This window comes from Uloborus diversus, chromosome 4 (assembly GCF_026930045.1).
Source record: "Uloborus diversus isolate 005 chromosome 4, Udiv.v.3.1, whole genome shotgun sequence".
Classification (NCBI taxonomy): domain Eukaryota; kingdom Metazoa; phylum Arthropoda; class Arachnida; order Araneae; family Uloboridae; genus Uloborus; species Uloborus diversus.
In genome coordinates, this window is record NC_072734.1 from 189,340,057 (window position 1) to 189,366,831 (window position 26,775).

At 37.6% G+C, this 26,775-nt stretch overlaps 1 protein-coding gene across 1 annotated transcript; it reads left to right on the forward strand.

The window, feature by feature from the left end:
• Nucleotides 1–1,862: 1,862 nt before the first annotated feature.
• Nucleotides 1,863–26,775, forward strand: LOC129221062 (cholesterol 7-desaturase nvd-like). Its single transcript, XM_054855500.1, has 6 exons — nucleotides 1,863–2,058; nucleotides 5,305–5,496; nucleotides 10,153–10,331; nucleotides 11,719–11,967; nucleotides 19,939–20,112; nucleotides 26,611–26,775. The coding sequence occupies exons 1-6, from the start codon at nucleotides 1,863–1,865 to the stop codon at nucleotides 26,773–26,775; spliced, it is 1,155 nt and encodes a 384-aa protein (XP_054711475.1).

Sequence of the window (26,775 nt, forward strand, 5' to 3'; positions counted from 1 at the left end):
CTAGTTATAATAAAGAGTATAAGCAAAAGCTCACTTCAAAACAAATTTCAATGTCCTGCAGTCTGGATGAAAAAAAAAATCTTATTGTTAAGTAACGTTCTTTTTTCGTTGTGTATGTTTCACATTGTACGTTTTTCGCTATCAAAAGTTACATTCCCGGTTTGTTTTCTCCTTTAATATTTTCGAATTTTCAAATTTCGCAAAGATGTTAAATATTCTAAGCTTTAAGTCCTCTTTTCTTGAGGATTTTTTAATTGCCTCCTCCTATTTTTCTCCTTTTCTCACTTTCTAATTACTGCTCGGAACAATAATCCCTATATAGGCTCAATAAAACCAGTCAACCTGTTACGCGTATCAATATTATTGCTAGAACTAACAAACTTTTGATTAAAGTGAAAAATCAACGTAAATAAAGCACATATTGTGAAGAAAATACAGCATATAGCTATTTCAAGGCTACAATGGAGCCTCTTCAACAGTGCGAAAAGCTCACCAACACAACCGAAAGTCCTGAGTTCTCTCACGACTTTCGGTTGTGTTGGTGAGCTTTCTGTAGTGTTGAAGAGACTCCATTGTAGCCTTGAAATAGCTATATGCTGTATTTTCTTCACAATTTGTGCTTTATTTACGTTGGTTTTTCACTTTAATCATATTGTAGCACAAAGCTTATATGATATTTTTCCATTTAACAAACTTTTGTTTAGCTTTTTTTTTTAAATCACTATCAATCACGGGCAAGCAGAGGCTACTATAACCTGGAAAATAAGTAATAGATTTTCTCTGAAACGTCTATTAAAAGTCTGATATTACCATAAATTGAAACGGGTAAAATTTTAGTAACAGGAGTAATTACTAATACTTTGATAAATATCAATAGCTAAGAAATTTTAAATGGAAGGGTTTAAATGTTTTTTTTTTTTTTTTTTTTTTTTTTTTTTCAAAATTGTCGCGTGTTTTCATTCCCTTCAACCGACCACAGACGTGCAGATTTTCCTAACAGTTTGAACTGAGAAATTGAAACTGTATATTTGAATACTGTAGAAGCTCCAGCTACTTAGTGTTAACTGATTCACCCCCCCCCCCCACACACACAGACACATGCAACATTTAGCTGTACTTTTTAGTTAAAAAATAACAACACATTTCATTTGTTTCAATGTAACTGAACAGTTATTCAGTAAGTTACCGCCCTATAGCAGAGCTAAGGCAGAAATACATCGCCAGCTCAGTCAATTTCAGCCGAGGATTGCAGTTTCGTGCTTATTAGCACTCATCAGCCCGGAATAGGAGGGACTGAGCTGGAGGTGGAAAACCTCTTAAGCAAGCCTAGAGTGCCAAAATAAAAAAAACTGGTAGCTAATACAGAATTAGCACTATAGGGCGGTAACTTACTGAAAATACCTGCCTTGCCTTCAATATTCGAGTTGAACTGAACCATTGTTTCGGTCACCTCGTTTGGTCAGTGCTTATTCTGTATTAGCTACCAGTTTGTTTGGCACTCGAGGCTTTCTTAAGAGGTTTTCCACCTCCAGCTCAGTCACTCTTATGCCGGGCTGATGAGTGCTAATAAGTACGAAACTGCAGTCCTCGGCTGGAATTCACTAAGCTGGCGGTGTATTTCATATAACTGAACAGTTACCTTCAGTTGCACAGACTGAGACTGAAATACATACATATGTAGAGGTTAAACTGTAAAATTGAACTGTTCAGTTCAAACTGTGTATATGTAGCTGTCTTTAGACAATATAGTTCTACAACAGTATTGAACTTTTGATTTTAAAAGTTTCCTATGCAATGTCAATGCCATTGATTTTATTATTCGTTCACTTTCCTTTGATGAATATATCGGTACGTTTTTAAAGATGCATGAAGCTGTGGGTTTTGACCACCTGACCAATTCAGCTGGTCGAAGAAGAGTACTAGTTCGTCATCTCTGCCGCAAGATGTCGCGTCACAAGGAGGTGGAGCCAAATAACCCTGCTTTTCCAAACGGATGGTTCCCTTTGGTTGAATCTGACGATGTACCTGCTGGTCAAGTCGTGTCAGTGGTAGCACTGGGTAAATATATCAGTGACTTTTTTTTTAAATTTATTTATTTATTCATTTTATTTTATTTATTTATTTATTTATTTAATTAATTTATTTATTTTATTTATTTATTTTATTTCAGTTATTTTATTTACTTTTATTTATTTATTTTTATTATTATTTATTTATTTTTTGCGATTTTTAGAAATTAAAATAGTTTTGTGATGAATCATGGCCCCACTAGAATGCGCTGACGCTTAACGGGCCTTGACTTATCTGTATTAAACCGATGCAACTATGATTCGCACATGTCAACCTTTCAAAGTTTGCTTATTTTTGATTGGACATCGACCATTTTGACCGCAAGAAGCGCTGATAATTGCCCCTGCATCCACCAAACAAAGGCAACGTAATGGACAAAAGGTGTTCCCTGCAGCACCCTCATTGTTGCTATGAGTTTCAGCGATTGTCACGGCCTATCAGAATTAAGTGGGGCCATCGATGAGTGAAACCAGTTCTATTTGTTCTAAATGCTAGGGGCGCATTTCTTTTTCCCATTTCAAAATAATACTTAAAAAACTATCAGTTTAAAGAATACAGTAGTGCCGTGTTTACCAATCTGTGGGCTTGCCTCCCTAAGAAGCCATAAAATTATTGTAGTTATTCAGCTGTTACCGATAATATTTAAACCAAAAAAATAAAACGAAACGAAAGAAAAAAAATCAAATCGGTGATCGAAAATGCAAAACGTCATCACTTCACTGTGGCATTCGGGTGTGAGTGTCGTACTAAGAGCAACGATATTCCTTCGTTGACACCACGGTTTGTTAAATCTGAGCCCTAACAGTGGTGCCCCCCCACTGCCCCAGCCCTCTAAGAGCAAAGGCGCACCCCTTCTAAGAATCGCAAAGACCCCCCCCCCCCAAAAAAAAGTGAAAAATACCCTTCAAACCCCTCCTTAAAAATTTCAATGGCACAGTCTGCGCCATGACCCCCTTCCCCCACCTCTAGGTGGGCATCCATGGCTCTAAAATAAGCCCTACTCAAAATACCCTCTCTGAACCTACTGTAATAATCGGTATCTCAAATTAAAATTTTGGATAAAAATCTTACGATTTTCCGATTTTTTCTGGGCGTTTGCGTCTTTAGCTGCATGGAGAGTTACTAAAATTGACTAAAAAATTCACAGTACTATCTAAACGAAAAAAAATTCAATATATTAACAAATATTTACAACTTTAAAGAACAAGCTTTACAAATCGGAATGTACTGAAATATCATTTTCAGTGTTCCAACGATTCTATTTATTTTTATCTCCCTCAGTTCACTTTAAATCCGAAAAGCTTCCGGCGGAAGGAAAAGTTCAAAAAATAAAAGTTCAAGGCTGACCTTGATCAATTGCGACACCTACACCCCTTTTCAATCCTCGTGTAAAGTTGACCAATCGTTTAGTCTAAATAGAGATTCATAGATGTCGCCACTACGGAAAAGAAAAGTCTTTCTCCATAGAATTGAAGATTAATTTTAATTCAAAAGCAAGGAAATTAGTTGACTTCGATATTCTCTTCAAGTGGTTGAAACCAAGTTATTTTGTTATGAAAATTTAAAATGAAATGTCATTTGAAACTTGACGTCTTGAATTCAAATTATGTTTTTCGCAATCACGGATTGCGGTAGGACAAGGGCCCTATTTGTTTGGGCTTCTTGTTAATAAAAATGGACTGGAATGAAATGGAGAAGAAATTATACCCGACATATTATGACAATTGATTTTTTAGATCAGGCAATTCGAGGCATAGCCATGAAAAAAGAAATGCTGCTTAGAATGCGGTAATATAGATCTGGTTATTATGGCAAATTTGCATCCTTACTCATCATAACGATTAAATTTACAGCGTACAGCACTATGGTATTTTTATTTCTTATCGTACTTCAATGATGGGAGTTAGTAATCTGGAAATTGTGCAGTTTAGATAAGTTTTGCTATTAAATTCATCTATATAAGCGTTTTTCCAGAAAAAAAAACCCCCCGTGATTTTACCTCCCCCCCCCCCCCCCATCTGCCCTCTTTTTGAAGAAAAATCTACTTAAATTAAGTCTTGAATGAAAGTAAGCGATTTGTAACCATGGCAACAAAAATTTTTCCTCTTAATAAATATTAAAAGAACGAGCTGAATTTATTCTCGTCCCTATGGTAATCTGAAAAATCAGAGCAGCATCAACTTTGGTCAAGTGAGTATAATAATTCGCAATTGCTCAAAAAAATAAATAAATAAGTAAGTAAATAAAAAAGTAACATAAATTAATTTCTGACAAAACATTTTCGTGATCAAGCATTGCAAAACGGCATTAATAGACCATGATATTTTGAAAGTTAAACCAGGGGTGCCCACCTGGGGGGGGGTCACGGCGGAGACTTCGCCATTTAAATTTTTAGGGGGGTTGTTTTGAGGGGTATTTTTCTCATTTTTGGATGGCTCTTGCTTTTTTTGGGGGGGGGGGGGCTTCGAAACATTGAGGGTATGTGCACCCTTGCCCTTAGGGGGTTGCCAGTGGGCACCCATGGTTAAACCATGATGCACGAAGCAATCAGCAAAATTGTATCCGTGTTCTTAAAAGTGGTATTTCGCTTCTAAGTGAGAACCGACCAGGGTTGCCAGACGTCCCGGATTTCAAGGGACAGTCCCGTATTTTGAAAAATTGTCCCGCGTCCCGGGGAACTTCCATACGGGACAGCTAAAGTCCCGTATTCTAGCTAATAACAATATTTTACAAAACGAACATCATTTTAATAGAAAAAAAATAAAGTTAAACAAAGAAATGCGAAATAAAAAGCAATAAGAAAATCATGTGGCAGCAAACGCAAAAATTATTTTCGTTTTAATTTTTTTTTTTTTTTTTTTTTTTTTTTTTTTTTTTTTTTTTTTTTTTTTTGGCAGCAGACCATGAGGAGCCGAATGATTGCTTTCTCTTTGCTCATTGACTAATGTTGGAAATATATGTCTGCGTCAATCACAATGAAAACGATTTTTATACTTTGATCGACATTTTGTAAAGTTTAATGCTGTGTAACGATTGAATTTTTCAGATTTATCAGGAAGAGACGTCCTACGTCGGAAAGCACCCCTTAAAATTACCCAATAATTGACCGCAACCTCAAAAATATCCCCCCCCCCCCCCCTTTTTCACTCCTCGAAACCTGTCCTGTATTTACTGTTCTTAAATCTGGCAACCCTGGAACCGGCTGTCTGTACTTACCATGTTATCTTTTCACAGGACAGAAGTGGTGTGTGTATAGAGGAGAGACGGGACGAGCTTATGTCCTAGATGCCTACTGCCCTCACCTGGGTGCCGATTTGTCAGCGGGTGGTCACGTGGTAGGAGACTGCGTGGAGTGTCCCTTCCACGGTTGGAGATTCGATGGCTCCGACAATGGACGATGCACGCTCATTCCTTATGCAGAGAAACGTTAGTATATATTTCTGCCACAGATATACTGTCCGCCTCTGAGAAGTTGAGTTATGGCCTTGAGCAAGTCCGTTTCTTTCAAGGGAGAGCAATCAGCAAGAAGAGGAATTGTAAGGCGCAGAATTGAGCTACCAATAAGCCTTTTGAAATTCAGCCGTTGTTCCTCATCCCTATTTCAACAAATTGAATCGTTTAATCGGCCGGCCAGCAGAGCTCGGCTCGCTAGAGGCGGACAGTATACGACTTATTCTAAAGAACTTATTTTTAAATACATGTTTACGTTAATTTATTTGAAGTGGGGAGACGATTCCAAGAATTAAAATTGTCTGTTGTTTTTCTTTTTCTTTTTTTCTAAATATTCCTAAAGAAGTATTGTGAGACAAACAACAGAAATCTAGTTTAAAAATAAAAACCTGTATTTTTGTTTATTCATGTATAAAACACCATAATGCAAAAATACTTACACCCAGATACTTTAAAGCACAGGGTGTGCAATTAAAAAAGAATTTGAAGCCAGTTTTTTTAAAGTGGTTGCAAAAGTTAATTGAATTTTATTTCAGCAGGAAATCTCTTGGAAAGTTGTCGTTTATCGAATAGTTGATTCACACCTATTACAACAGCGCTAAAATAATTTTATCGTAATCCACTGTTGCGATGGATATCAAACTAACAATTAATTACCCTGAATGACATCACAGCACAACCAAAAAAAAAAAAAAAAAACCTCACCATTGGGGTCGTTTCCTAAATTTAAAAAAAAAAAAAAATCTGAAAGAGCATGCTTAAAAACATAGGATCTGACCATTTTTAAATAATTAATTCAAGTTTAGTATTTTTAAAAAATTACTTAAATCGTTGCGCTTTCATTGTTTACACTACTGTCGTGTGACATCACAAATGATGAAATGCCATTCAATGTTGCCATTCACAGAACAAAATATTTAATTCGCATCTTTACTCACGTGTATTGGCAACGATATGGTTGATAACAAGCGTAGAGCGCAATTTTAATTCGCTGCTTCATTATCATGACGTGGAACCGTAGTAGAAAGATGCACCAAATCGCATCATTTGTGACGTCATAAAGACCACGCCTTGTTTGAAAAATCGGACATTTTAAAAAATTAATTAAAAAAAACTGTTGGGAAAATGAAAGTATTTTCTGGGTCCATATGTAATTTTTTTTGCTCATTCTATCCATTTCGATGACTAAAAGTAGTACTTTTGACGAAAGGAAACCACTACATTGTTTTAGTGAAAGTAATTTTTATTTATGGAATGAAAAATTACATTTTCGTTCAGGTATTGACCTCACGATGTCATTCCTTGTTTTAGTTTCTCTAAAATGTAGAGTCTACATCAAAAAAAGAAGTGTTATAGATGAAATATTTGACGTATCACTTCAAAGAAAAATCAAAAATGGCAAGTGGCTATGTTTTAACTTTTAACCGTTTCAACTGTGGATTTTATGTTTGAATCGTTTTTAATAACACTGGGTTGCTTATAAATGATGCATCGGTTTTCAAATGACTTCTTTGCAAGACCAGGTCCGTCATTTGGAATTATTCCATGGGAAGGGGGAGGGCAAAGGGTGTATACTCAAGGCCAATTTTATCGAAAAACAAAAAAAAAACTACACCCACTTACATGAAACAGCATTTTTGAGCATTTACGATTGCTTATTGCTTTCATTTGACTGTTTTGATGTGCTATCATTTTATTTTCCCGACAGCACCCTCTGCAGCATCACCGTCGACCGGCTCCTCACGATGCTGCACCTCAAGCGAAAACCGTCTCCAGGTTGCGTCCATATCCTATACACAGGCATACATACACGCACGTACACACACACACACACAAACACATACACACACTCAAACACATACACACACACACGCATACATACAGACACCTACACATACACACACAACTACCCACACACCCATGCCTGCACACAGACACAAACACATATGCCTACACACACATACACATTCCTTCCACCCCCTCACACAAACACTCATACACACAACTACCCACACACTCATACCTGCACACAGACATAAACACACATGCTTACACGCACATACCCCTACACACAAACACACATACCCCCCACACACACATAAACACACACTCGTGATTGCGAAAAACATAATTTGAATTCAAGAGGTCAAAATTCAAATTAATTTTTTTTTTCAAAGCCGCGGGAGGGGCTTATGTCCGGGGGAAGGGCAATTGAGCTACTCAAATGACGGGCCTGTGTACCACTTACAAAGCTGGTGCATAAAAAGATACTTATACTGTCAAAGTTTATGGTAGGGCAAACGAAAGTTCAATGTGTAATTCTTGGTCCCAACTGTAATCCAACTCTCGTCAAACGTCAAGTAGCATGTTTCCGTCAATGTCCATCCAATAGTGATTACAGCAGTGTTAGAATGGGGTGGTTTCCTTAAGTCAAAAGTACTACTTTTAGTCATTGAAATGGATAGAATGAGCAAAAAAAAAAAAAAAAAAACATAGACCCAGAAAATACTTTCATTTTTCCAACAGTTTTTTTTTAAATTAATTTTTTTAAATGTCCAATTTTGAAAACAAGGCGTGGTCTTGATGACGTCACAAATGATGCATTTTGCTGCATGTTTCTACTACGTTTCCTCGTTATGATAATCAAGCAGCGAATTAAAACTGCGCTCTACGCTTGCTACCAGCTATATCGTTGCCAATACACGTGAGTAAAGATGCGAATTAAATATTTTGCACTGCGAATGGCAACACAGAATGGCATTTCATCATTTGTGAGGTCATCGGCAGAAGCTTAAACCATGAAAGCGCACCGATTTAAGTAATTTTTTAAAAATATTAAACTTAAATAAATTATTTAAAAAATGGTCAGAACCTATGATTTTAAGCATGCTCTTTCAGAAAAAAAAATTCTTTTAAAACTTTGGAAACGACCCCATTGGAGGTGCAAAAACACTGACACGACCTTTCAGGAAGAAATAACATACACGGCACGACAGGCAGCCATCACAGCTGCTGTGACGGGCATTGAACTGTTTTAGTATAACAGTCCACCCTCAAGATTCTTGGTGCTCGGTCTTGGACGAGTCTTTCTCAAAATCGTTTGAAAACAACGTGAACATAGGTTGCTTTTGGCGGGAACCCCGAATACACTCCGGCTGGTCTAGCGAGTTTAACACTGAGTAGGGGTGGTCTTGCCATCAGGAGGGTTATTCGAGAGCTGACGAAACAATTTTTTTTGTTAAGCGTCGCAGTAAATTTACAAAAATTAATACATTTCAAAACAAAGTTCGAGCAAAACTTCCTGAAAAAGAACGCGTTGTGGAAGTTCTGATTTACAAATACAAAAGTGACGACCAGCGACAGGCTCTGGGCCCAGCTAGACTGGTCCTAGTCAATTTACAATCCCCAGTGAAGATCAATGGTCCTCTTAAAACTGTCTACTCCTTTGCTCATTACCACCTCTTCCGGTAAGCTGTTCCAAGGTTCCACTACCCTGCTATAACAATAATTTTTCCTAATATCCATGTTAGCCTGAGATATTAATAGCTTAAGACAATTACCTCTTGTCCTGTTTACAGTGCTAAACTTCAGCCCCGTAACATCTTTCATTCTAATAAATTTAAACAACTGAATCCCCTCGGTCTCTTCTTTGCTCAAGACTATATTTTTAGCCTTCTAACCCTGGAATCATAGTCTAAATGAGAAAGTCCATTTATTAGCCTTGTAGCCCGCCTTTAAACCCTTTCTAATACATTAATATCTTTCTTAAGATAAGGAGACCAAAACTGAACAGCATAGTACTCCAAATGAGGTCTTACCAAACTTCTATATAAGGGCAGAAGAACTTCTTTAGATTTGTTTGAAATAGATGTATTGATAAACCCAAGCATCTTATTAGCTTAATTATTTCTTAATATATATTATTATTTCTAAATCACTTTAATTGTTCTCTCCATTTCCTACCAATTCGATGTTTTTGACACTTTCACCGAGCGCCGTGAATGCTGAACCACACAAGATGTGCCAGAGACTAGGAACTTTTCATGCATCACCTGCGTTTGGGTGTAATATACTAACAAATAAACATAAACAAACTCTGCAAAAGCTTTGCTATCGGATTTTTGAGCAATCACGATTGCTTATTGCTTTCATTTCACCGTCCTTGATGTCCGGTTCCTTTTTCAGCTTGGACCAGGGACACCAGCATCACCGCCCACCGTCCTCTGCAGGCGCGGCTCCGAGCACTGCCTCCTGAAATCCGTTTCTCCTGGTCGGGGGGGCGTCCATGTCCTACACACATGCGCGCTCATACACACACACACACACACGCTCACACACACACGCCTTTACACACATACACACACGCCTACGTGCATACATACAGGTCTACGCACACACACAAGCCTGCACATGCACACACGCGCCTACACATACACACACGCCTGCACACACACAACTATACACAAACCGCCCAGAAGGAGGAGTAGGCTTGGGGGGACAGGAGCTGTTTCTAGAAACAATAGCCCCCGATGAGTAGGGCCCTGGCGCAACTCGTGAATGCGAAAAACATAATTTGAATTCAAAATTCAAGTTAATTTTTTTATTAATTTTAACTTCGTTTTCCTCTTTCAGCACCAGAAGCTGCGCGCGCCTCCAAGCGGGATTCCTGCGAGAAGAACGGATTCATCTTCGTGTGGTACCACGCGGAGGGAGAACCACCCTCCTGGGAACTGCCCACGCTGCCCGACATCGAGAGTGGACACTGGAAGTTCCGGGGCCGGACCGACCACACGGTCCACTGCCACATTCAGGTGGGACCAAGTGCGCCCATACGTGCAATCTTAGATCATTGAGACATAGATATGGCAAGTAGGAGTGGTTAGAGCCACTATATAGATTACCAAACGCGATAACTGGCCAGAAAAGACAACCACTTAAACACGCACTCCGATTCAAAATGGCTAATCTTAAACTGATGCGTCGGCTCGTATATATAGGGGCCGTAGGAGTGGTTGTTGAAGCAGGAATCTTCGCCGGGGTGACCACGTGACTGCGACCTTCCCCGGAAGACGTTTCGCCAGAGCTATGCTAATTCTCGTATTGATTTGAACAGTCGTCGATTTTCATTTTTTACTTTCTGCCTGAAATGTTTTGGCACATTTTTTTTCTGTCACCCGCAAGCGCATAGTTTACTGATTCATGGATACTACATTATTACATACCAAAAAATCTACGCCTAATATACTACGCCTAAATATTAGGCGTAGAATAATTCGAATTCCTACGATAATTTAGGCGTAGAATAATACTACGAATTATACTACGCCTAAATAAATACCTTAATCTTTCGATGATAGTAGTTGACCAATCACTTAATTTCAATGTAATACAAAAAAGCGTGGGGAGCTGTCTATTTACATTTTTGCTTGGACAACAAATGGAAGAAATTCAAGACAACTGATAAGAAGCCCCCCCCCCCCCCCCCCACGCTTTTTTGTATTACATTAAAATTAAGTGATTGGTCAACTACTATCATCCAAAGATTATTTTTCACTTTTTAGTTCATTTCGCTACGAAAGCGTGTTTTTTTAGTTTTTTAAACTATTATTTTATTTTTCTGTTTTTTAGTCATATGTTAGAGAATTATCAGGCGACGAAATTATTTATAAAACGAGTGCAAAGTGATAGCTTAAAGCTAAGACAAGGGCACCCCGATGGGAAGCTACTGTGAGTCATCGATGTGTGTTGGCGGAAATCATATCTACATTACTTTGAAAATTTGAGATGATTTGATTCAAATTTATTCATGATGATTAAATGATGATGAGATGATTTGATTCAAATTATTCATTTTTTTAGTAGTTGTTTTATTTTTATTTATTTATTTATTTATTTATTTTCAATTTCTGCAGTAAGTTGTTGTGTTATGCCGGTTTAAAAATGGCTCTAGAAGTTGCGCTCATTGAGAAATAAAGTTAATATTTCACGCCGAAATCGAAGTACTTAACCACGTGGTACACGGCGGCGACATTATTTTTGTTTTCCCCGGAGATAAGACCTTTCGCCTTTACTCCTGCTTCAGCGCATACAATAGCGAATGAATGAGAGGGCTCGTCGATCTCTCAATGGTCTAAGTGTGCAATATTAGAGGGGGGCAGTCTCAAAAGCTGACAGTTTTCTTTTTTTCTTAAATTTCAGGAAATTCCAGAAAATGGTGCTGACATCGCTCACCTCCCCCAAGTGCATTCGAAATCTGTGTTCGAAGGCAATACTTGGCTGGATAGCTGGAGAGCACTTTACGTCGGACGATTAGTCCGCCACCAGTGGCAACCCAGCTGGCAGGCAGACGAAGAGCAACCCCACAAAGCTCGAATACACCTCAGCCAGCGAATGAGCGTCTGCGGATATACGATGCCGTTCTCAGAGCTCGAAATAAATATTGAACAAGTAAGCTTTGTGTGCAGATAAATACAAAGTTATGAAATATGCTTAGGTAAGGTGTTTTTATAAGTATATGTCAACAGTCCGGTTACGACATCCATAGACTGCAGTATTGTCCTTGTTATGGACTCACCAGTCTGTAATAGACATTACCGAGATGAACGAAGACGCTCTTTCGTTGAAGCTGAGAAAATCTAGAACGAAATTTGATGTCATAACCGGGTTGTCGATATAATCCTGTAATTTTGCCTTTGCCTGACTTGAGGGTGGTACCTAATAACTCATTAAAGGTGGTATTGTTTTGTTCTAAGGTCTACAATTCGTCGATTAAATAGACCTAAAATTTTGTTTTATTCGCAATAAGAGACAAACCTCCTTTTAAAAAAATCTCGTGCAAACGAGTGATATATATATATATATATATATATATATATATATATATATATATAATATATATTTATTTATTTATTTATTTAACTCCTCCACCTGTATCCCAAATGGTATCAAGACCCTTCTCCGTTTAAGATGCGAAGTGACTGTCCTACGTCATTCAACCAAGGAAAGAACCCAGAAAACTAGCTGCTCTTATTGCAATTTTGAAAAATACAGTTATAAAAGCTAAAAGGAAAAATGTTCATAATGATTAACAACTTTAAGATTAATAACAAACTGAGAAAAGTGTCATATCTGAAGTTATTAAAGGAACAAACGTTACAAACGAATGATTGTGGGAAGCACAAGAATGAGTTAACTTATTATCGAAATTTCTTAGTCAATTCCAAAGGTCTAAAAAAAAAAAAAAGTTTAAAGTTAAGGGCACACTGAGCAAAAATACATGAGCGGAAAAAGTTTTTAATGGTGAAGACGGAGTGGGGGGGGGGGTAACCTCTTGGTTCATCTTTACTATTAGTGACCCCAACTCAGTGACACTTATGGCGGCCATAGTGATACAATTAACATAATTTCTAAAGAAAAAACAACTTTTTCTCCTTGAGACTCCTTACCGTTTTGAGGAGGCTGTAGCGGTGATGAGAAAAAGGATTCTACCGAACATGGGGAATGTTTAACAAGATAACCAACGTTTCACATTACTCAACCCATCCCCCCCCCCCCAAAAAAAAAACAAGTCATAGGTTACGATCATAAAATACCGCCTTATATGCATGAAACCAACGTTCTGACAACTAAAAGCGTAATTCAAACAGCGTCCGCACATCACGTTCGCCACGTAAAGCGGACAGAGTAACGTTTTCGGAAAAGGGAGAAGCATTCATACTTTGCGAACGCGAAAAGGGCACATGTCAGTCTCTCACCCAATAGAGAGAGCGCGCTCATCTCGTGGAGACCAATGAAATGCGACGCCCTACTGAGCCGCATGGGCGGATTTATGGGGGGGCAGAGGGGGGCAATGCCCCCCCTAGTTTTGGGAAGACTATGAAAAAACAACACATCTTCCAAAAAAATTTAAAAAAAAAATATTTTTTTCTTTTTTCAATAGTTCAGAAAGGCAGGGGTGGATTTATAGGGGGGGGGGGGGGCATAGGGAGTAGTGCTCCCCTAGTTTTGGGACGACTTTATGTAGTAACAACACATCTTCCAAAATCTTAAAACAAAAAAATCATGACTTTTTTGATTAGTTCAATGAAAATGAAGAGAAAAGCGAATGTCCTTTTCTGATGGAAGAAAAAAGGAAAAAAAAAAAAAACGAACATTTAATACAAATTGTGCAGCTGTCCCTGGGGTGCTGAAAATGTGTCTAAATTCACTATTTTGGACTGAAAACCATTTGGGCAAGTATATGAATGAAAATATAGGCTAAACGAGCTATACATTAAGCTGCAACACTTATAATAATTGACGATTATTTTAACAAATTATCACCTAAAGCAAAGGGGGGGAAACTCCCCCCCCCCCCCATTAGCGCTAACAGAAAGATCTACTCGTTATGATTTGTGTCCACATTTAAAGTATATTTGTGCATAAGATTTATGTTCTTAGTAAATTAATTGACCTTTTGAGAAATTCTATAAAACATAGTTTTTTTTTCCTTCTCTCTCTCTCTCTCTTTAAAAAGGTAGAGAGAGAGAAAATAAATACTATCGCAAACTGAATAAATTTCAGTTATCTGAGTGTTCTGATTAAATGAATCTTTTTACTTAGAGGGAGAGTACAATTTTACTTACTTCATAAATACTGTTTAAAAAGAAATGTAAGTCATAATCATCTAAGTCTAAGTGAGTCAGTCCTTGTCATTATTGAAAACTAAATAATTGAGTCATCAAAAGTTTTGGAAAAATTTGCTGAAATTTTATTCAAGTCTATAAAAACCTAACAAAGATTTGTAAAATCGTAAAAATCCTTAAACCGTAAAAACTGACGAATTTTCGTAAAAATTACAAAAAATCAAGCAAAAATCTGCAGGTAAGAGTGAACTACAAACAGGGCCGAATTTGCCTATAAGATAAACAAACTATTGCTCAGGGCCCTTGCTTTGAAGTGGGTCCCTAACTCGCAAAAAAAATTCAAGATTCGTTCCTTAAAAAATGGAAATTGCTTGAAAAAACTAATTTCATTTTAAAGTGCTTGAAAACCTTGAATATTTGGAAACGTGTGGCTACAAACCTTAAATTTTCTAACAAATGGTAGAGGGGGAGGAATGCCAAAATATGTCAAATTCAGCTCCTTGCCACATCCTGTATTAAAAATGTAAAAATCATGGTTCTCCCGTTTGTAACATATTATTTGAAATAAATTTTTGTGATCACATGTTTCATATTTTGCTATTTATTCAATCCCGAACGCAGTATTTTGGAAATTTTTTTGTATTGATTGCTTTTATCTTACTTCTTCTGTATATTGTCTATCTGTTTAGCATGGAAAAAAATACACACTCTTTCTATTTCTTTTCGTTCTCTGCCCCACTTGCAACTGAAGAAAAGTTGTTGTCATGAGAAATCTACGGTTTCTTTTTTCTTTTAAATTTAAAATAGCTATTTCTTACAAAGTTAGAACAGGACTGTAAAAATTTACAATCAAGTACAAAAATATCAGAGACTGGAAAGTACAAATGAAGTGCGTTAAATAATTTTATTTATTCTAGAGTCCTTGAAAATAATTAGATAAGTCTTTGAAAATCCTAAGCAAAGTGGGCTCCAATTACTTCTACGCCACATTGTTAATCTTTTTAGCCAGGAAAAAAAAATGATACACTACCTCTATTCCTTTTGGTTTTCTGCACTACTTATAAGTAAAAAATGATGTTGTAATGAGAAATCTATAGTGTACTTTTTCTTTCAAACTTAAAATGGCTGTTTCTTACCAAGTTTGAACACTACTGTACAACTGTATAATCTAGTTAACAATTTCTATGTCTGTCCAATTAACCTTTATAAGGCTTCAAAATGCAGAATTTTATATCCATTTTACAAAATTTCCTTCGAAGGAGAAACCCCCGGCCCCCTAACATTGGAGAAATTCTATTTCCCACATGAAAGGGAACCCTGCATCACTCTCGATACCAGCTCCCTCTCTTCAGTTCAATTCAAAAAGGACAGCATGAAAACACACATTAATGAAAACGACAAACAAAAAAGTAAAGCATGGACTTATGCATCACAGGAAACAGACAAAAACATGTGAGTGGGGGGCAATAAAATGTTGCTCAAAAAAAAAAAAATCCTGCCCCCCCCCCCAGAAACTCAGTCCTAAATCCGCCTATGCTGAGCCGTCAGATATCTGGCTTCTCGTCCCGTCGACGGGTCCCGTACAATACGGCTTGCTGTCATGGCAACGCCGGCCGAAAACAGGTTTTAGGGAGAAAAGCATACGTCGGTGACGGATGTGCGGATGCAGTCTGAATGTTGCATAAGCCACTGAGGTCCGACTGATCGGTTCACCGTCCGCCTCAACTAAGTGAGAGCATGAAACCTCACTATAACTCCATCTAATGCTGCTTTTTTACAGCCTTTAGAATGGTATAAAAATAGAAACGATACGTGAATTTCAATGGATAGAAAAAAGCAATTTTATTACTTTAAATTTAGAAAACTTAGGATTTTTTTTTTTTAATTTCCAGAAACACTCCTACTGAGTTGTCTGCAAATAATGTCACGTTTTGAGGAGGGAGAGGGGTTCACGACCAATGGCCCAATTTGATTATTTCGAGCTTTCCCAGAATTAGCGTAAGCAAAAAATATTTTAGGATTCTCATCAATGTTATCTGCTAGCCTTTGCTACAATTCCCTTTTCCGAATCCGTACCAATTACTTAAAAATTTCGTCTTGCCTTACAATGCTGGAGCCTATCTGCACTCTGACCAGTTTCCTTAAACTGATGAAAAACCGCTTGCTTATAATTTAGAGCTTCTTTAATCTCCCTGGAAACCACATGGGCCAAATTTTAGTACTAACACCTTTTCTCCTAAATGGAACATAATCCCCAACCGTTTTTGCCAGTTTTTCCTTAAATTCCGTCCACTGCTGTTCTACGTTGCTATTTTCCAATCCTGACGAAAAAACCTCTTTCAAGCTCTGCTTAAGTGCAACAAAATCAGTGTTTCTGAAATTGGGCACAAGCATAAAATTTTCAACTTTGTACACTTCAAATTCAATCCAGAACCTAATGCTGTTATGATCACTATCTCCAATATGATCCCCTACACACAACCCTTGAACAGAACTTCCTACGTCACAGAAAACTAGATCCAAAACCGCCTCCTGTCGAGTGTCCTGAGTTACAACTTGATCTAAGAAACAATCACCAATTACTTTTAAAAATTCCTCTTCTCTGTCATTACTAGGATAAAAATTATACCAATGAATACCCCGAAAATTGAAATGCCCCATTATGGTGACGGATCACTTGCTGCACATGTCACAAATAATACGAAACGTCTATTCATCTTGTCCCTGGCTAGAATTAGCTGGCCTATAAATGTTTCCAAAGCGCAAATTTTGCCCTTATTGCTCATCAACTGCAGCCAAACCATATAAAAATCAGTAGGTTTATCATTTATGACCAATTCATTGCAAATGAAATTGTCTCTTACATAAAATAAAACCCCACCACCTCTTTTGCCCACTCAATCTGGTTTAAATAAACTATACATAGCAATAAGCAATAAATACACATCAAATTCGGTAGCCAATGTCTCTGTAATTCCAATAACATCCAACTTCTCATCTTTAATTATGCTTTTCAATTCTTCCATCTTGCTCCTAATACTGGAAGCATTGGTATAGTAAACTTTAAGCATGCCCAAATTACTTTAATTTAATACCCTGAAATTTCCTAAATCACTATTGTTAAAATTACTACTCTTGTTCGACACTTTATTTTCATTTCTAGCAATACTCAAAAAATTTTCTTCCTCTCGATACCTGATGCTTGAACTTCAACCATGCCCCCCCCCCCCCCTTCAAACTTATTTTTTTGACTCCGAAGCCCCAAAAATCAAACCACTAACCATTTTGACCCCCTATAGAGCTCAGATGCAGGTCATCCCTAGCAATCCAATCCCGTTTACAATGACTCCATACATCAATGAACCTGATAGTACGCTTTTCGCAAATCGGTTTAAGTAGCAGGTTCATACACCTAGCACGTTGATTTAGCCAGCTCCTATGCACTCCATACCTGGGAAGCAAACCACTCACTTGGACGTTGGTCGAACAGTTGTTTGCTTTGGCCAATAGGGACTCCCATTTCTTTGAAAACTCCTCATTTTTACTGTGGCCTGCATCATTTGTTCCCACCTACAAAGTAACCATATCCTCCTTATTTTATACCCCCTTCTTTTCAGAAATCTTATTAACGTCTTTCACCAGAGCCCCTGGTAAACAACACTTAGCCACCTTACGCTTAACTCTCTCGACTGTATTACCCACCTCCCTTATCATCGAGTCCCCCAAAATTACACCCTTAGTTTCCCAGTCTTTCTCCTTATTTGAACCCCCCCCCCCCCCGTTTGGCTCTGGAATATTTACAGTACCCTCTACAACTGACCCACAACCTAATGCTAATTGGGCTTCCAAAGTTAGCATACTAACTCTTAAGTCAGAGAGTTCAGCACATTTAGTGTAAATATAATCCTCCTCAAAAAGACTCATTCTCCCCCTTATACAGGCAGAACATATGACATGAGTCACAAGAGATCCACCTCTCCCTCTTTCCACTCTTAAACTCTTTCATAATACATATAACACCCACTTCTACTCAGTGAATACTCCAAAAGACCCACCAGAATGATAAAAATGCAAAAGAAACACAGAATAATACTACAAAAAGCAAATATAGCAGCAAATAAACAAACTGAGTTTCTACACTCAACAAGCACACAAATCAAAAACTAGGAGATCACCACATGTTAGGCTTAGCTCCAAAAAATGCAAAAACACTTCAAGAGTACAGTAAAAGCAAAAATGAGCCCCCAAAACAATACAAAGTTAAATTACATGATGAAATACAGTAAAAAAACTAAAACTAGACAGTAATAATCAAAAAATATAGTAAGAAAACTTATTTGATTAGCAGCAATAAATATCCCTGCATCACAGGCGCAATCTAGTGACCAAAAAAAGTCATAAACATTGGCAGAATACTATCCATGTCGTAACGCAGTAGAGTTCTCTTCCATGTCACAGACAATCTAATGCACAACATCTCTGAATCTTGAAACTCCGCAGAACATGGTGCAGGATTTAGCTGCGATACGATATTGATGGTGTTCTGCCGATGTTTATGACTCTTAAAACTTCATGTAACTGTGTATAACGAACACACAGCAAAATGTGGAACGTAAGGAGGGAGGGGAGAGCTACGTCCATTGCCGGACCTCTCTATAAAAGGACCAAACACACATGCCCACTTGCATCGTCATTGATTTAGAGGCTGCCCATAAGTGACGTCACACCTTTTTTCAGTATTTTCGACCGCCTCCCCTCTTGTCATCAAGTGTCACACTTCGTCTTGCTCCTTCCTCCCCTCATGTCACATCCACATTCCACATGTCACGCTGTTTCTCATAACCATATTGTTATAAAAATATTGTGGTGTCACCAGTGGCGCACACAAGGGAGGGGTCCAGGGGGTCCGGACCCCTCCCATAGGTCTTGCTTTTTTTCCCGATTGATTATGATTCTATGTATTTTGTGCCTAAAATAATTTCAAACAAAAGGTACCAATAATTTCAGTTCTAATAAGTTAAAAAATAAAATCCTCATGTTAAAAGATTTAAAAAAAAATATTGAGCATTTTTTCTATAACAAATTGTCTATAACAAGCAGAATGGTGATTATAAATGAATACACTATAATAACCATGTTTTCAGTTTTGTAATAACAGATCACATCAAGTGACATTTTAAGAACTTCTTTAATCATATGGTGCTTCTGCAACAATGAATTTGCTTTGCTGAATCCATTTTTTTAATTATGAGAAAAGTTAATGCGTATATTATTTTGCTTTCTGGTAATGTATTTAAGTACAGTTCATTAATTAATGCTAATTATTTATTCAATAGTTTATTTTTTACTGTTTTCGTTCTCGAGAAACAATAAAATCTAGTCAATATGTTTGACGGCGTATTGGGATACGATATGAGAATGAGGCTTTTGATCTTGGACCTTCCCCTTCCAAAATTCCTGTGTGCGCCACTGGGTGTCACACTTATCATTACCCTATCCCTCCCCTTTATCACAAACTCACAATTTCACGTTTTTTCAACATTTTCGACCGCCTCCCCTCTTTGTCATCAAGTGTCACACTTCACCTTACTCCTTCCTCCCCCCATGTCACATCCACATGTCACGCTGTTTCTCATAACCATATTGTTATTTAAAAAAATGTGGTGTCACACTAATCTTTACCCTTTCCCTCCCCTTTGTCACAAACTGTCACAATTCCACGAACCCTCTTCCCCCCCTCAAAGCGTGAGATGATTTGTGGACGCCCCCTTATGTAGATTTCATTCTTTTCCAGATCGGACCTGCGACCGTGTTTCTGGCCCTCGAGTCCAGTTTCGGCCGTGGTATGTTGCTCCAGAACATCGTGCCAGAAGGTCCACTCTGTCAGAGGATAATACACCGTCTCTACACAGAGCCCAAGTTCAGAGCAGCACCGGCTGCTTTCCTTGTCTGGTCCGAAGCCGTCATGGTAAGTCCCCATAAAGTTACTTAACTTTCAATCCTGGGAAATATAGGTACTCAAATTGCTTTTACAATTTTTTTTCCAACTAGTGATACCCGTAGCTTTGCCCGTAATAGAAAAATCAAAAGGTCTTTTGGTTCGCCTGTATATTTACAATGTATGGTGAATTTTCTCGCCAGTTGGCTTGTACCCATCTTACGGTTCCATGTTATGATAATTTCGTATCTCGCCAATTGGCTTGGGCCCATGTTACGGCTCCACGTTATGATAACTTCGTAATTTACTCGTCCATCTTATGATATTTTTTTTCTTAAAATTGGAATAGAAAAATAACCACATCGAATTTTCGAAAAATCACTTCAAGGTGCACACCCCCATGCTACATACTAACTTTGTGCCAAATTTCATGTTAATCGGTCGAACAGTTTAGGTGCTATGCGCGTCACAGACATCCTACAGACATCCAGACATCCTCCGGACAGAGAGACTTTCAGCTTTATTATTAGTAAAGAAGAAGAAAAAAAAAGAAGAAAGATAAAGAAGTAAAGAAAAGAAAGGTAATTTTCAGAACAAATTCTTTCCCATTTTATTAAATTTCTGTGAAAAATGGGCTTAAAATTGGAATAGAAAAAGAACAAAATCGAATTTTCGGAAAATCGCTTCGAGGTGCACACCTTCATGCTACAAACTAACTTCGTGCCAAATTTCATGAAAATCGGCCGAACGGTCTAGGCGCTATGCGCGTCACAGTCATCCTACAGACATCCAGACATCCTCCGGACAGAGAGACTTTCAGCTTTATTATTAGTAAAGATGGCTGTCAGCAAGAAAAGGTTACAAAAAACAAAATAGCAAAAACTAACACAATGCACAGAACAAGGAACAATAAAGTGAAATATTTAGCTGCCGATACGCTCTCTCTTGCTTCCCAATAACGGTCACACAGGCTATGTCTGGAAAGATGAGTGCAAGTATGCAGGTGGCGAATGTCCATTTCTTCGTTTGAATTGCAAAGGGGACAATTAGGACTCTTGACAATCCTCAAGCGGTGAAGGTGTTTTGGTAAACAGTCATGGCTAGTTAGAAGTCGAAGCAAGGCTACTGACTCAGCTGTTGGTGCTGAAGGGACAAAATCACGGTTTATAAACCAAACTTTTACGAATGTTCTAAAGGGAGAATTGTAAGACATTTTAGTTCTGCTTTAATAAAACGTTTACTTACAATAGCTATAAGTCAATAATTTTGCTCTAATTTAAAATGGATATTTCATTAAAATTCTTTTTTTTTTTTTACTTTTAATATGGGTTTACGGGTAATACTGGTTGCACTTCCACAAACATTTTCTCTTTCAACTTTAACTGTTCATACGACCCTATATTTACCAAATAATTGTTATTGTAAAGAAAACAAAGGCCGTGGTGGCCTGATCGGTACACTGTAAAAAAAATTCGGAAACGTTTCTGAGTATATCGTGCAGCTGCGGTTCATGAAATTTTCAAAAACGTTTCTGAGTATTTCGGAATTATCTTTCTGTAATTTCTGGAAACGTGTCTGAGTATTTCGGAATCCTCTTTCTGTAATGTCCAGAAACGTGTCTGAGTATTTCGGAATCCTCTTTCTATAATTTCCAGAAATGTTTCCGAGTATTTTGGAATCCTCTTTCTGTAATTTTCAGAAACGTTTCTGAGTATTTCGGAATCCTCTTTCCGTAATTTCCAGAAATGTTTCTGAGTATTCTGTGCAGCTGTGGTTCATGAAAGTTTCGAAAACGTTTCCGAGTATTTCGGAATTCTCCAAACAATTTTCAAAAACGTTTCCGAGAATTTCGGAATCCTTTTTCCGTGATTTTTTCTAAAAAATAATTCTTTACTATAGTATTGCATGCCATATCAGTTTCAATTCTTTCATATCTAAGAGCAATGAAACAAGCAATTTTAGAATCATTCGTGGATTTTTTTTTCTGAATTTCTAATGACAAATAGCATGGTTAACAGCATAACATATGCACAGTTATAAATTTTTGAAAATTTATGAAATAATATAGTAGTTTCATTCATAATCACAAAATCGTCGGGGGAGGGAAGGGGAGTATTTTCTCAAAAGTGGGATTGTTTGTTAAACAATATTAAACTTCAGTTTTTCTCTCAATATTTTCAAGACAAAATTATCAACACATTGTATTTTTAATGCAGAACTTAAAAACATATCTTGTATCAAACTTGATAGCTTTTATTTTCGGATAAAATTTGACAAAACTTACCTACACTTTGCGTTCCGATATTCTCTCACGTCTAGTCAATTTCTTTGACGAACAAAGTGTACCGAAAAGTACCAACAGAGAAATTGATGAATTTAAATATGACACCAAAGTCCCCTTGCTGGAACCATTCGGGTTTATTCTTCTGTTCTTGCCCTTTTCCAGTTTATCACAAATATAGATACTTAATCAAAATAGGTTACTGATTTTATTTTTAGAGTGTGCGCAAAATGCATTATATATTTTATTTATTAAAACATTGAACTCTATTACATGATTATTCCATTTCATATATACGAGAGTCCCCCCCCCCACACCATAAGAGTGATGGTGCACCCATAAAATGATATAAAGCGGCCCCCCCCTTAAAAAAGCAACCCCTTGAAAATGTCAATGGCACAGTCTGCGTGGTGAACGCCCCTCGTCTTCTCCCCATATGTGCATTGCATATTAATAACATAGTATTTAAAAAATGATCACTTTTAAAACGATGACATGAAATAATATTACTTTTTATTTCGGCATGTAAATGCAGCTGTTCCATTTTTGCCACTGACTCATTCCTCCTGACTGTCCTACATTAAACTAGTCTATCCACGAAGGAAATGTTATTTTCGGAACAACTAATGTCAAGGAATTTTTTTATTGTTAACCACATTTAACAAAATGAATAAGCAGATGAATTAATTGCATAACTATGTTCTTACTAATAGATAATATGGTCATTTTCTAATGGTATAAATATTTTTAAACGAATGAATAAATTATAACAAAAAAGATAATACTGGCAAATTTTTGTGAAGCATATTACAATACTAGAAAATATTTGCATTACCATATTTTTAATGAATTAAACAATTGATTTTTTTTTTCTTTTTGAATCAAAATGTATGTACATCCAAGTATTTCGAAAAAACTTTTCTGTGATTGCTTCTCAAGTATAAATCTTATTTCTTTTGCGTAATTAATCAGTTTCAGTTGGTTACAACAAATAGTACACCGCGCACATGTAGGATAACTTGAAATTAATTCGATAAACCCAAAAACAGTTACAATTTTAGCCTCATCAAATGCAAATCAACAAAAATATAAATGTATATAACAACATGTTTTAAAATATTCATTAATACTTACAAGTGAACATGAGCGGAAGAAAATCTAAGTACCTCCATTACAACTGAATAAGTAATCCAAAGGGTTTCATTTCATTAAGTATAAACACGGGTGTTGAAACTATTCACGCTTGAACACACAATATATATCTAATTATGGTCGCATTGGAAATTATAAAGAAGCAAATGGTTATTAACTAACTTAATAGCTGCGTACATCGTCTAAAAAATCAAGGGCAGTCCAAAATGCAAAGGCGTAAAATTAGTTTCGACACATTTACTACTCTCTAGACATGAAATAACAAGTAATCCAATGCCAAACAGTTGCTGACTGCAGCAACCATAGATAAGAAAAAAATAAGCTCTCGTTATTTCCGACTCATTGGCGCCCGGGTTGGAAGGATGAAATAGGTTTCGAAGCGTTGCGTCATCACTTCCGCTTCTAGATATCTTGAAATAACAAAAAGCTTTCTGAATATTGAGGTATTCGCTATTGGATGAAGGATTCCTACTATTTCGGAAACGTTTCCGATATATCCAGAAACGTTTCCAAAATTTGTTACAGTGTAAGGCATTGGACTTGGGGCCGGAGGGTCTTGGGTTCGATCCTCGCTGGTCAAAGATCCACCGTTGTGATTAATGTTGTCTAGGCGACGTTAAATATGCTCGTGGTTACAATGTCCTCAAAGTGAAACGATACCTCCGGGGGCGCCAGACCAGAAAGTTATTCGACTCCTGGCCTGGTTCTAAACTCTCGAACTGTCCATAGATGGCACCACCATCTATTGTGTTGTCTTCTAAAGGCAAGGCACCTGGCACGCAGTCCTTTATAGTTTGAAGACCAGAGGTTCCTTTGATAGTTGATAAAGTAGACATCCTTCTACAATCTTTGTTAAAACGAGTACCTAATGTACTTAACTTAACAAAAAGAACGGAGACCGCACAAAAATATTGATTGCCTAATTTTTACAAGATATATCAAGTTTTTTGCAAGTTAAAGCAAATAGTATGATACCCATGTAGGTCTTTAAAACAACACATTAAGTAAGTATTTCTGCTGAAACATCTCTAAGTATTATTCTTAAAAAAAAAGACAGTTGTTTTCAGCATACTTATCGAGCCGATTTCACACTGTCCACGGCAGCAACGAAATACGATCTTGTCGCTATTATTCGACAACGAGGTGTGTTCCGGTCGTATTTTGCACCACAAAGCAACCAACAAATCAGAATTCTCAGGTTGAAAATAAATTTTAAGACCGGAATAGATGAACCAGTAGGCAAACACTAGGGCGTGTCAAGCCAAAACGTGCTCAGAAAACCTTCTTTCCTTGCCTACGCCCACCCTTAGCTGTTCAGCAATTAGGCGCTGACCAGTATTGATGTCCGCAAAAAGGATTTTCCGGGAATTCTATACTTTGACTCATAGCAGAGGAACCCTTCAGGTGTTCCGCTGTTCATGGCTCCGTAGCTACATAGGTGGTCAGGTGGACATAGGTGGTCACGACATACTCTGGTGATGTCAGGACACCAATACGGCGGAGGTGTGCGGTAAGATAATCATGTCTTGTGTCTTTATCCTGGAAGCTTCCACACTAACCGCTCTGGGCGTGGTCGAGGGGACTTTCGGAAACGAGACTCTCCCAACTATTTCCCAATGAGTCTCTGCAGTCTCTGACAGTTCCATCCCTGAACTGCTGATTTTATCCGAGAGTTACCAGAGTGGAAAGTGTTCGGCTGTTTGGCTGGGGAGTAGCTGTCCCTTGCTTCGCCAGCCTGTCAACCATTTCATTACCGCTGATGTTAACATGGCTCGGGATCCATTGGAACTTTAAAGTCCAGCTAAGGCGTAGCAAAGCTTTTTCCGGCAGTCAGTGGTTCTCTAGCAATCTGTTTGTGAGTTCGAAAGGTTCGAAGAGTTCAAAAAAAAAGTTGTCTGGGAAAGGTTTCGAATGGTAGTCCGGGAGTCAACCAGGAAAACCGCTTCCGCAGAATTATAGTGTTGCTCTGGTTAGTGGAGCTGTGACCTTGACTATGTTTGCCTGTTTTAGGGGAGTTTAGGGAAAAAAAAACGTGTTATTGGCTCGGATTTTAGTTGGAATATTTTTGAAGAACTACTAAGAAAGTTTCTCAACTCAATTTAGCGCCAATTGCATCTTTCTATTTTCCGAAACAGAGGTAAACATTGTCAGAGTCGGAGCTCAACTTCTCAGAGCCTCACAATGTTACGATTTTCAAGCCCAGCTGCTGCAGAGTGTATAGCGGCCATATCGCCAACATAATTACTAAGGGAGGCTCCCACATCAGAGTAACCCTGGAATTCTTCACAATAGTAGGCGGCACCAGTTTCCCTCGTTCCTGGTATAGAGAAGCCATCTGTATATATGTGGAGCCAAGCCTGTCTGGGGTATTGTTCATGAATAGTTCGAAGAACGGCATTTCTCAGTTCTGAATCTAAAGAAGCATGTTTTAGCAATGATGATCTGTTACGTAGTATTCTGCATCAAGCAGATGTGGGAAAATTTTCTTATATGCGTACTGTTTGACCGCGGATTGTATGTAATTTGGCAATCTGCCAAGTAAAGACTATTCCATCTGAATGAATCTAGCAGGGGAGAAAGGGAAAATAACGACCGGATTTTGATGCACGCGTTTTATAATGTCACTAGTGCCTTATTCATTTATTGCATTCTCTAAAATAAAATAAGGGAAAAGAAAAATAATCATGGAAACAACGAAAAGAAAACATCTTCATTTCGTTTAAAAGCAAAATGGTAAGTTCAAAACTTTGTTGTGAATAAATAAATCAATTAATTTTTGCCATGAGAATATAGATCGAATATAGTTTGGGTTAAAAAAAATGTTGCTGAAGGCAAACTTTCATTTTTACAAAACTAAGGCTAAATAATGGAGAGGCAAAAGTTCACTTTAACAAACCAGCTAACACCCCTATATGCTAATAGTTACGTCCATTTCCGCCTATAAACCGGATATTAGCCTCTCCATGTAATCGATGGTCAGACAGTACATGCTCCGAAAAGCGGTGACATGATTCCCTCGTAATCGTGTCAGTGTAAAACCAGCATTATCCATGATTCCTTCAAAGAAATTGATTTTCATTTCTTTTCCCATATAGCTGGAGCGTGACATTGCTATCTGGAACAATAAGAAGTTCTTAAAGAATCCTGTTCTCGTTCGGGAGGACAAGCTCATCAAGAAATTTCGGCGGTGGTACGCACAGTTCTACTCTCCGAACAGTCCCACACTACAAGATGTTAGAGATAAGGGCCTGGACTGGTGA